The 12,819-nt window shown below is 40.2% G+C and overlaps 1 protein-coding gene across 1 annotated transcript in view; it reads right to left on the bottom strand.

Annotated features, from left to right (window-relative positions):
• Nucleotides 1-12,819, bottom strand: part of WDR48 (WD repeat domain 48) — a 55,845-nt gene that overhangs the window by 34,309 nt on the left and 8,717 nt on the right. The window contains exons 2-5 of the mRNA XM_082257797.1: nt 10,765-10,905; nt 8,729-8,807; nt 6,431-6,513; nt 5,093-5,222 (exon numbers count right to left, since the gene is read on the bottom strand). Coding sequence (XP_082113923.1) covers nt 5,093-5,222; nt 6,431-6,513; nt 8,729-8,807; nt 10,765-10,905 — 433 coding nt within the window. The remainder of the gene's footprint in view (nt 1-5,092; nt 5,223-6,430; nt 6,514-8,728; nt 8,808-10,764; nt 10,906-12,819) is intronic.

Raw genomic sequence — 12,819 nt, 5'->3', positions numbered from 1 at the left:
CCCCTTAGTATTTATGGCTGTAGCCATCTTAAGTAAGGGCAAATGATTCATGTTACTTTCTGGAATCTATTTTTCCTTAGCTCAGGCATCCATGCAGGATGGTGTACTTAGCTGAGAAAACCCCTCCTCTTTTCCTCCCCTCCTGAAGACTTCTGGGATGTAGGACTTTTGCCTAGGCAACAAACCTAAAAATAAGCCTTAAGTTTTAAGAAACCTTTAAAAAAATAAAACAGGATATACTTTCCTATCTTTTTACGAATGCTAGCAGCATAAGGATTAAAAAAAAAAAAAAAAAAAAAAATCAACGTTGATTCGGGGAGTGAAGTTCCACTTTAAAATAAGTTGTATCTAACTAGTCTTTTGTACAGATAAAAATGGAAATCAATTATGACTTGGATCCTTAACCACTTACCGCATATCAACGTACCGATACGTCGGTACACTTTGCGGGTTTATACCGGGATGATGCCTCTAGTTAGAGGCATCATCCCGGTACCGTGGTTTGAAGCCGACGGTCGGCTTTCCGTCGGTAACGACCGATGCGGCTCGAGAGCCGCTCGATCGTTACCCGGGGGGGCGGGAGGGGATGTCCCCCCCCCTCCCGCCACCTTCCGTGGCTTTGCCCAGGGCTCCCGTCCCACCGGGAGCCCCGAGCACCCAGCCGGCACATCCGCCGGCTGGATGGAGTCTGGATGAATGCCGGAAACGGCATCGATCGGGGCTCCGATGACGTAACCCGGAGGCGGCGTCCATGACGTCACTTCCGGGTTACTGTGCTGCAAAAGGCGGCAAATTTAAAAAACGGCTGTATGCAAAAATGCCGTTTTCGGCGTTTAGAATACAGGGAAGTGTAGTGGAGGGGTCTAGAGTCTTTTAGACCCTCGATCCCTCCATAAAGTGTACCTGTCACACATATTGCTGTCACAAGGGATGTTTACATTGCTTGTGACAGCAATAAAAGTGATCAGATTTTTATTTATTTTTTTTAAAAACCTGTAATAAAGTTTAAAAAAAAATAAAAAATAGGAAAAAAAAAAAAATTTCTCCGCCCCCGTCACCATTAGCTCGCGCACAAAAAAAACGTATACGCAAGTCGAGCCGCGAATGAAATCGCTGTTCAAACCCCACATGTGAGGTATCGCCGCGATCGCCAGAGCGTGCGCAATAATTAAAAAAAAAGAGCTACACTCTACCTCTAAACTGGTAACCGTTAAATAAATTTAAAGCGTCGCAGATTGAGATCTCTATTGACCGTAGTTTGTCGCCATCCCACGGGGGGGGCGCAATTTTAAACCGTAACATATTGGGTATCTATTTACTCGGCGTGACATCATCTTTCACAATATACAAAAAAAATGGGCTAACTTTACTGTTTAGTATTTTTTAAATGCAGTGAAATGTGATTTTTCAATTTTTTTCCAAAAAAATGGCGTTTTAAAGACCGCTGCGCAAATACCGCTTGACAAAAAGTTTTGCAATGACCGACATTTTATTCTCCAGAGTCTTTGCTAAAAAAATATACATAATGTTTGGGGGTTCTAAGTAGTTTTCTAGGAAAAAATACTGCTTTTAACTTGTAAACAAAAAGTGTCCGAAATAGGGCTGGGGCTTAAGTGGTTAAAGTGTAACTCCACTGTGTTGAGAAAAAAACATTCCCCTCTGGGTGATCTATGTACATTGCAGGGATTTTAACAAACTTGGTTGCAAATTCCTACCTGTTGTTTTGTCTGAAGAAATCCATGTGTGTTTCTCTGTATTCATGTGGGAAAGTGAGTCTAATGGGAGGGTTTCATAATTATTAATCAGCTGCAGGGTACTGCGGAAAGCTGCTGGGCCTGCATCCCTTTAGACATGTTCCTATTAGGAGTATCTCACCAAAAATTACATTTTTGTTGCAGGGGATGACAGAAATCTGACTTGTATCTTAGTGCAGACTTCTGGGAAAATCAGTGAGCCAATCACGCAAGCAGGAAATTATATTTATGGGGTGTGGTCAGTACACATTTTGTATACAGAACACCTCCAGGTAGCCATATTGCATTGCATTGCATTTTCAGAAAATTACAGCAGCTGCAGATTGAAAAGGAAAGGTAATTTTCAATAACATTCAATTACAATAGGACTTGTGTCGCAAGTGTATATGCTATATTATTTTTTCTTGATTTGATATTTTCCCCACAAAAGTGAAGGAAAAGACCATTGCTAAAAATAAAAAGTGTAGTGTATTCTGGTTGTTATATAAGGGCAGTCAGTATTTTATATTTTATTTTAAACCAAAAGCCTTCAAATTACGTTATTCTCTGCATTTAGATCGAGTTGTCTACCAAAAGTAACAGTGACAAGGGATGGCCAACTACAAAACTACCAGAGGTGCATACAATGGTTACATGTATTTTCTTGGTTTGCTGATTTGCACACATTGTTTAAGTGCATAAAAAAAATTAAATGGGTCGAAAAGCACAAACTTCTCTATCTGGCAGCTTAAATCTAAGGCCCCTTTCACACTACGTCAGTTGTCATCCATTTTTCGTCAGTTGTTATCCGTTTTTCGTCAGTTGTTATCCGTCTTTCGTCCGTTGTCATCCGTTTTTACATAGAGATGCATTGATGTCCGTTTTTCATCCGTCAACGGATGGATGAAAAACTGACAAACTGACAGCGTGTGTGAAAGGGGCCTAAAGGCCCGTACACACGATAAGAAAATCTGTAGGGAAAATTAGTCCGACGACCGATCTGCCGATTTTCGGATTGTTAGTATGGTGCTTTCGACAGCCAACTCCGACTTTTCGGCTGACAAAATCCTGATGTGCAGGCTATAAAATTTTTGTCGTCCGTAATACAACGTCCGATTTCGACAGAAAAAAAATCTTATGAGCAAGACTAGGCATGCTCAGAAACGAAAACACATAGAAAGCAATCCAACACATGACATCACTTCTGAAGTAGAATTCTGTTGTACAGGAAAATTCGTATGAAAATAACCTCTTCACTTTCCACATCAGACTAGCATTCCACAAAAAACGGATGACAGATCGTTCGATAATCTGATTGTGTGTACGGGGCTTAACACTATGGTGACACTGAACTACTCTGAAGAGAGTGTTAAAAAAAAAAAAAAAAAAAAGGACATTGAATGCAAACCATTTCAATTTTTTTTTTTAAAAAAGCACAGTCCTGTTCATGAAGGGGGTAAAACCTTCTAGAGGTCAAGTGGTTAAACATGGTCTAGAAAATTTGAAAAATGGTATCAAACCAACTGCAGCAGAAAATCATTTATTTACCTAAATGGTATTCATTAACCACCGCAATTTGTCTGACTTGACAAGGTGAAAATAGCATGCTCTGAAACAGGTTACAGTGGAGTTGATTTACTAAAACTGAAGAGTGCCAAATCTGGTGCAGCTGTGCATAGAAACCAATCAGCTTCCAGTTTGTTTTTTTGTCAAAGCTTAATTGAACAAGCTGAAGACAGAAGCTGATTGGCTACCATGCACCGCTGCACCAAGTTATTCACTCTCTAGTTTTAGTAAATCAACCCCAATGTGTCCACTCTGCACTGATATAGTTCACTCTTTCTAAAGATGATCAGTCAGGATACTAATCTGATTGTAGAGTCTCCTTTAGATCTACCAACAACAACAGTGTAGCACAAGGCTTGCCTGACTGGACACAGTTTGAGTGGATGGTTTAGATAGGTCATTCAATTTAAATCCAATCAGGTAGACCTTTGCAAAACATATTTGACAGATTGAAACGTGTGGCTAGTATAGGTTTCTCTGGCTTGACTTTACAATGACCAATGCAAAACATCTAGGTCCTCAAAGACATACAAAATTACTCGAGCCTTCTCCTAAATATGGGCCCAATCTGCAATAGACTTAGCCATCCACACAAATGTTTAGAGACAAGAACAGTTCTGAACTTCATGAATATAGTCGCTGACATCTGAGCAACCAGCAACAGTTCTTTTTTTCAGATCCTCAGAGTTCTTTGCCATGAGGTGCCATGTTGAACTTTGAGTGACCAGTATGAGAATGAGAGCGATAATCTCACGCTCTGAGGAAGAGGGTTCTCCTTTGACACGCGTTAGCCCCATCTATATGGACACCTTCAAGTTCGCTTGTCCTAATTAAGGAACATGGTCCTGCGGTCTCTGGATAGTCAAAGGAATCCTTTGGTTTTATGCGTTTATATAGCATACTCTTATGAGTATAATGTATGACGTGGTTTTAACAATTTTCCAATAAATGTTTTATGGTATTGCACTAGGTCGGTGCGCCCTTCTCTTGTCTTTTATAGTAATCATGATGCATCGCGGAATCGAATTGAATCGTTGACATGATAATCTTATTGGATCGTGAGACCAGTGAAGATGTGCAGCCCTAGTCACTGGTCCCCTAAAAAGTGTCAGTTGGGTATCCGATCTGTCCACCGCAAAGTCGCAGTCCTGCTAAAAAAAAAAAAAAAAAAAAAAAAAAAAAAAAAAAAATCGCTGATCGCCGCCATTACTAATTAAAAAATAAATAAAAATGCCAAGAATCTATCCCCTAGTTTGTAGATGTGATACCTTTTGCGCAAACCAATCAATATACACTTATTGGGATTTTTAAACCAAAAATATGTAGCAGAATACATATTGGCCTAAAATGTTGAAAACATTTTTTATTTATTTATTTTTTGTTATTGGCTGTGTTTTACAGCAGAAGGTAAAAAAATCGTTTTTTTTTTTTTTCTCAGAATTGTCGCTATTTGTTTAGTTTATAGCACAAAAAATAAAAACCGCAGAGGTGATCAAATACCACCAAAAGAAAGCTTTATTTGTGGGAAAAAAAGGACATCAATTTTATTTGGGTACAGCATCGCACAACTTCACAATTGTCAGTTAAAGTAACGCAGTGCCGCATCGCAAAAAATGACCTGGTCATTAAGGGGGCAAAACCTTCCGGTCAAGAAGTGGTTAGGGAGTCTACGGTGTAAGCCATCTGGTCCGGGTAATTTATGTTACGTTTTTTAATTCTGAAAATTCTGAAATTCTGATTGATTCTGAAATCAAGCAGCAAGAGACAGTGTTTATAATGTAAGCAGTACTCACTAGTGACAGTATTGTTGGATGCAGTCAGTGCAGTAAGAGTATTTACATCCCAGAGGAATATCTGTCTGTCCAATCCTGCAGAGGCCACTAATTCTTTGTCTTTTGCATAAGCTAAGGCTTTCACATAGTCCTGGGGAAGAGAACACAATATAAAATAATGAATGCGAGAAATATTTTAGTTCGATACAAACATAACAGGTAAAATGTGTAGACCCGTGTTCTACCATTCAGCCTAAGATTATTAAACTGGGAGCAAAAATGAGCCACATATGCCTTAACAAATACTTTCTTAGGTAACAACAACATTGAAGTAAAAGCATTTTGTGATGTCTGCAATTTTTTTTTTGTTGTCTTTAAAATAAAACTCTGTGCTTGTAGAGGCTCAATAGATCCTAAACCTGGTGTCACATTCTGTCTTATGTTGGGATTAAAGTGGTTGTAAAGCTAGAAGGTTTTTTACAGTAATGCATTCTAAGCATTAAGGTTAAAAAAAACCTTCTGTGTTCTGCTCTGCATCAGCCCCCCCCCCCCCCCTTTCCATTATATTTACCTGAGAATGTGCAGCAGCTCTCTCCTAATAGGCTCAAGAGACAACAGCAGGAGCCATTGGCTCCTGCTGCTGTTAATCACAGCCAGTGAGGAGAAAGCGGGGGCAGGGCTGTTCTGTACTCTGTATGTCAATGGACATTCAGAGTGCGGCTCAGGAGCGAGCCCACAAGTGCCCCCATAGCAATCGGCTTGCTATGGGATACTTGGCCGGGAGGAGCCAGGAGCGATGGTGGGGGATCCGAGAAGAGGAGTATCAAGACTGCTCTAACATGTTTGTTATTTTGAAAAATAAAAGTTGTAGGTTTACAATCACTTTAAAGCCTGCACTGTTGACACCAAGCTACACTCATGCCTTTAGATTGTCAAAAGCCAAAAACTTCGGGTGGCCGAAGAACTGGCATTTGACACTTAAATAATGGTTAGCACTAAGATAGGGTGGGACTTGGACAAAAGTCAAGGACCCCTGTACACTTTAGGTCTAGGATCTATTGGGCTCCACAGGCATGGGGACTGATTAGAAGTCGAACACAGGCACTATGGTAAACATTTTTGGCCACGTCAGACTTGCTTTAAAATTATATTATAATTAAAAATCATAAAAACAGGGAACAAAAAAAAATCCCCAGTGGTTAAGATAGGGTCTAACATTTACAAATACCCTCATTGAAAAAAAAAAAAAAAAAAAAAAAAAAAATGATGTATGAACTATTTTTGGTGTTTGACTGGAGTGTATCTATAAATCTAAGTCAGTTTAGAATCATACTGTGGTCTTGAAATAAGATTCCTTACCTTGTGTGTTCTCAATGTAGACATGCAGAATCCTTTGTGTGCATTCCATACCTTAACTGTGGTATCCGACGACGCTGATATTACTGCGGATAAAATAGCACAATTAATGAGATTGCTAATATAAATATTTTTTAAGAATATTCTACAGCAAGTATGACAAAATGTGGAATATATACCAGTAAAAAAAAAACCTAGTTATATCTACACAATATTACTTAGGCTTGGTTCACACTGGCGAAAACACCGACACTGCATGTGATTCGCACCGCATTGCTGTGCAGATAACAAGGGATGTCTGTGCGATGCAAATTTAGCCATACAGTTTGTATGGCTGAATTTCCATTGCATTCTGACCAAAATTGTACAGGACCCTTTTTTGGTCCGCACTGGAATAGGATCGCATGGGTGTTCTGAACCGATTTCTGTTCGCACTGCGATCTGCAAACCGATCTGGGGGTGTCATTAACTTTCAATTGACACCTGCAGTGGTTCGCAGAGTGCAGTGTTAACTGCCTGTGAGTAAAGCTGGATACACACTATTCAACTTTTGTGGTTAGATTTTCTTCAGATTTACCTTTTCTATGTAGTACAAGGGCCTGCTAGATTGCATACAAATTGAAAGTGTTTAGGTTTGACCTCATATTATCTGGTTTTGGTAAATCTAAAGGAAAAAGTCTTCAGAAAATCTTATAGTGTGTATGGCCCATTAGATGCGATAACCTGCACAGGAATCACGCTGGTTCCCGCATCGCATATTAATGAACCCACCCTTAATCATTACACCAAGTGCAAAAATATACTAACCAGAAGCAGCAAATATACTAATGCTAACGTGCACTGAATTTTCTTTAATTTTAGTTTTGTTTTTGTGGTACTAAAATCTAAATGTTATTTTTGTTACCTTAGTGCATTCTCTGCATTTTACCTTATTGCATTAAGGTAAACCATGCCCACTACCTGTCCTACTCCCCCACTCCCTACTCCTGTCACCGCTCTTACACTGACTAGGCTCCAGCACCACTTCCATCACTTCCTGCAGTCACAAGAGAAACAGTGGGCATCAGAACCACAGTCTCCTACTGCTGTCAGTCAGACTCCTGTGAGGAGAGATTGGGGTCGTAGCTTACTTGTATACTGTGTGGTGTCTATAGACGCACACAACCCAACTCAGGAGAAACGTATAGCACCAGCAGGGAACTGCCAGAGACTAAGCAATTTAATTGCACAGAGCAGGTATTACCTCTTTATTTTAAAATAATAAAGCGTTTAGTATTACTTTAAGTCCAGTATAACAAGATTTAGCATGCTTCTCAGGGGTTTCTGGGAGGTCATCCCAACTCTGTTAGGGAACACACTTTTTACGCTTCAGGGTGATTAGGGTCAGGATGCAGTGAGCATGCTAGGTTTGTATTTTAAGTAGCCCTTCAGGTCAATTCAGAAAATCTAATTCTAAAATGTAAAAAAGTGTGTCTATTACAGATCTGATTACTGACAGTGAAGTATATTAAGATTACTGAAAGTATACTTGATCAATAAACTTTTTTGACAATTCATCTGGCTATGCTGGTGTTACTGCCATACAGGGTTTCTTGGGAGAGCTGGGAGCTCCCCCGTCTACTTGGGCAATTAGATGATAATGAATGGATTACTCCTTTGTTTCCACTTTGCCCAGTCTAAGTTGGCATGCATGTCTTTTTGAAAGCTAAACTAATTTAAAGGGGTTTAAAAGGCAGAAGGTTTTTTTTTTTTTATCTTAATGCATTCTGTGTGTAGCAGAAGATCCAGCACCCCCCAACACTTACCTGAGCCCTTCAGCTGCAGAACTCTCCCTCCTGATTGACTGAGACACAGCAGTGGCGCCATTGGTTCTTCTGCTGTCAAAGTCAGTAAGTCAGTCAGGGGAGAGAGGGGGCGGGGTCGAATGCCAGCTCGGAGTCTGAATGGACACACGGAGCTGCAGCTCTGCTTGGGTGCTTCCAAAGCAAGCTGATTGGTTTGGAGGGAACTCGACGGGAGGGAGGGGCCAGGAGCAGCGAAGAGGAACTCGAGAAGAAGAGGATGCACGCGGACCTGTGCAAAACCACTACACAGGGCAGGTAAGTATAATAGGTTTGTTATTTAAAAAAAAAAAAAAAAACAGGAGACTTTACAATCACTTTAAAACGTGAGTCTTATTCTGGCGGGGGGTTGAGAAATAACCAAGCAGTGTTAATGTGGTTAATTTTTAAATATCTAACAGTTCCAGCAGGTTTAGTCCTCTCCACACAGACTAACAGATAATTACAATAACATACTTACATGTTTTGCCATTACAGCATAGTACAATGTCATTCACCCAATCTGTATGATGTTCCATAGATGCTATGTAGGGGTCTTGCTAGAATAAACAAAAGTGAAATAAGGTAAATGAACTGGGCACATCCATAACTAGTTACATTCTAACACAAGTCAAAATGATTTTCAATTGAAAATGTGGAAAACCAACCCAAAGATCCAAAGACAACGATGTCATACGATACTGTGAACCAAATCTTAGTGGCAAAGATTAGTAAATTTTTCTGTGAATGAAGGTAGATTAGGAGAATCAAATCCTTTTCAGTGAATCACAATTCCCATGGATAGCTGCATGCAGATTTGTCCAATCTGAATTTACAAATAATTCTTGGAGTACCCAAATACGTATGATGACACCTGCTGTCGACAATCAAGTCTATAGGAAACTTCGGCCTTAAGGCTCCTTTCACACGGGCTCTCCGATCTGATCCGCCTGTCAGCTTTTCAGGTGGACTGAATCAGATGCTCAATGCAGCCCTATGGAGCAGCGGATGTCAGCGGTGATATCTACGCTGACACCCGCTGCTATCCTATCCTGCCCGTGAAATCCGGACAGATGGAAACCCTATTTTTCATCCGTCTGGAGACGAGAGCGGGGCCCTGACAGCTCCGTCTCTGCACACAGAATGGAGGCGGCGGAGCGTTCATCCGCCTGCTCAGCGGGAATCGGCGGATCGATCCCCAGCTGAGCAAAACGGACTCCATTGGGCATACTGCCCGTGTGTAAGGAGCCTAATGTAGTGGCTGCCTTCTATGGCAACACCTGACTGGGCAAGATAGAAAACGAGCCCTAATCTGTACGCTTTCCAAGTTGGATATGCAGCAAAATAAGTCAAACACTTGAGATTTTTTAATATGATTTCACCTGAATCAATAGGATCAAAGTCAGTGTTATCAAATACCATTATTACTTTGATTAAAACATTTCTTGTCATAAACAAATAAAAAAAAAAAAAAAAAAAAAAAAAAAAAACACTGATCCCAAACTCCCAGCTTAGATTCCATCCCACTAAATATGAGATTACAGATCCAAAAGGACTGTTTCCCCATTTTCTATTTATACACAAAAAGGTAATTGAAATAAAAAAAGGTTGGATTTTTTATATTAAGTTAATAGACAAATTAAGCCCCTATATTCACCCTGAGCATTTTATCGCACGATTCACTCAAGATGCAGAATTCCATTATTCACAATGGGCCTGTTCCCACCTGTGTTGTGTTTCCCAGATCATAAAGCTCAAAAAGTACAGGAGCTTCTTTGGGGAATAACTTGCATGTTTTTGGCCCCATAGACTTTAATAGCAGCCCCATTGGCTCCTGGCAATGCCAGTCAAACCAGTGAGCAGAGGTTGGGTTAATGGATGCAATACAGCCCTGCCTGGGATCGAGCACATATGTGTGTGCCCCCACAGGATGCCGCTTCCTAGGGTTGAACATGCAGAGAGCAACGGCAGAGGACCCTTAGAAGAGGAGGTTCTGGGCAGCTTTGTGCAATACAGAGCAGGTAAGTATAATAGGTTCATTATTTTAGGAAACAAAAATTGGCTTTACAAGCCCTTTAAAGTGTAAAGAAAGGCCAACGTAAAGATAGGCAAACTCAGCACTCCAGTTGTGGTGAAACCCCCCCCAAATCCCCTTATGCATCTGCCTCAGTGTCATGCCTGTGGTTGTCAGTCTTAAGCCTACCATACATTGTACAATTTTCCTATTCAATTTCCTTTAAATTTACCTTCAATTATGTAGTGCAAGGGCCTTCCAGATTGCATACAAATTAAAAGAGTTTAGGTTAGACCTCAAATTATAGACCTCAAATTATAAATCTAAAGGAAATTGCCAGCCTTACCCCCATCGAATTTGTAGCTTCACCACAGCTGGAGTGCTGAGGTTGCCTTCCCCTGCATAAACACCTAAAACTTATTACAAAAAAATACAGCTTTCCTCCAAAGAATGCCATAGGAAGACAAGGAAGTGTTTCTTAATATACAGGATCACATGTTTACTTTGTGCTGATTCACGCTCCATATTCTGATGATTGAGTCTCGTCCAGCTGTAAAAAGCCTGTTTAGTGCAGGATCAAGCTGCAAAGCATTCACTCCATTGCGGTTGTACTTCTCCACTTCATCTCTAATGACATATGAAACCTAGAGAATAAGAAAGCACAATGAATACACAAGCAATGTATAATAAGAATCATGGAATCCTATAGTAAATAACATCAGAAGTTACAGCGGTTAGCATGTCTTATAGTGGTGCTTCTTGACTTTAGCCTATAAAGGAGCCCTTTAATACAAATATTTGCAAAGGTCCAAAAACCAAACAAAAAAAAAATGATTATAGAATTCATCCTAGTATCCATACATACTTAAAACATAACCAGCACTGATGACTTTTTTTTTATCCTGGAACAGATTTATGGAATAAAAGACCAGTGTGACATGAGTACTTTATTATCAATATTATAAAGTTATCAATCATTCCATTGCTTACAAATACACATCGTCCGAAAATAGCGTTTTCAGCATTTTGCCGATGGAGGAAAAGGTGCCAACGGTGCCGAAAAAGCACACAATTTTACCACGGTTTTTCTGTGCTTTTGGTGTGTTTTTTATAAGTCATGTGAATCAAAAACATAACAGGTGCATTATTGATGCATTCTTGCTGCATTTTCAATGCATTTCAAAAGGGGAGGTACGGGGTTTTTTTCACTGACCAAAAATGCAGTAAGAAAGATTATTAACACCTCAACAGAAAAGCAACAGATCAGTGTGAAGACATACATAGAATTTAAAGGGATGCATATTTCTTGCGCTTTTCTTGCACTAAAAAAGGTGCCAATAATGGGCAACAATAAATTCAAATTTATCTATATTCACGATATTAATTTAAAAAAGTCAAATATAATACAAGTATGAGATGTGTATATATATATATATATATATATATATATATATATTTTTTTTTTTTTTTTTATATTTATATTTTAAAAACTGTCATTTTCGGTTTTGGCCAAGTGCATCCTGAATTTTCGGTACCAAAATTTTCCATTCGGTCCCCCTTTAATTTTCTGCCATCCCATTCTATGGCAAAAAAAACCTTACTGTTGACCATTGAGATCTAAAGGGCAAGAGCGCTTTTTAAGAGAAAAAAATAAAAATTCACCCAAAAAATTCAGAGCTCAAATTCAGAACAAGTCAAGCGCTCACTGCCTGTGCAGTATTGGGCTCAGTAACGTGGCTATCCTCGGATGGTATTTGCATGTACAAGGACTAGCTATAGACAATCACTCACCATAAGAATTCAACTGAAATTTCAGACTCAAAGTAGGAAATGCTGAGAGGGACAATATACATTTTTTAGGGATGCACCGAATGTTCGGCAACCGAACATTATTCGGCCGAAAATAGCAAAAAAAGCACTTTCGGTGTTCGGCCGAATAAGTAAAAAGGCTGAATAAATTTGTGCCGAACAATAGGGCTGAACGATAGTCGATATGATATCGACTATCGTTCTGTGGCCGTAGGCGATATTCATATCGCCGGGGTCACGATATTTACATAGGCAGGGGGAAGGGACTCGGAGGAGGACTCACAGACTTCCGTGTTAGGCAGGGGAAGCCGGGACACTTCAGCGGTGAGCATACATACATTACTCACTCGTGCACTGCAGCCCGCCCCACACATTCAGTGAGTCTTACTCTCCTCCCTAGTTTTTTCAATGGCACATTCAGGGAGCCAATCACGCTGTGATTAGCTGCACAGCAAACCAATCACGCGTGCCTGCACACCTGATTGGTTCCGCTGTGCCGCTACTCACGGCGTGATTGGCTTCCTGAATGTGCCATTGAAAAAACTAGGGAGGAGAGTAAGACTCACTGAATGTGTGGGGCGGGCTGCAGTGCACGAGTGAGTAATGTATGTATGCGGCTGTGCTCCTATCCAGGCTCCTACTAGTCCACCTCCAGCCTCCTACTACCACCACTATGAGAGACTGTCTGTCACTGTATAATCTGATCGAGTCCACACTGACACTGACTGACTGTCACTGAGTAATTGATG

This window comes from Pelophylax lessonae (assembly GCF_965119305.1).
Source record: "Pelophylax lessonae genome assembly, chromosome: 5".
Taxonomy (NCBI): domain Eukaryota; kingdom Metazoa; phylum Chordata; class Amphibia; order Anura; family Ranidae; genus Pelophylax; species Pelophylax lessonae.
This window is presented reverse-complemented; position numbering and strand designations above follow the sequence as displayed.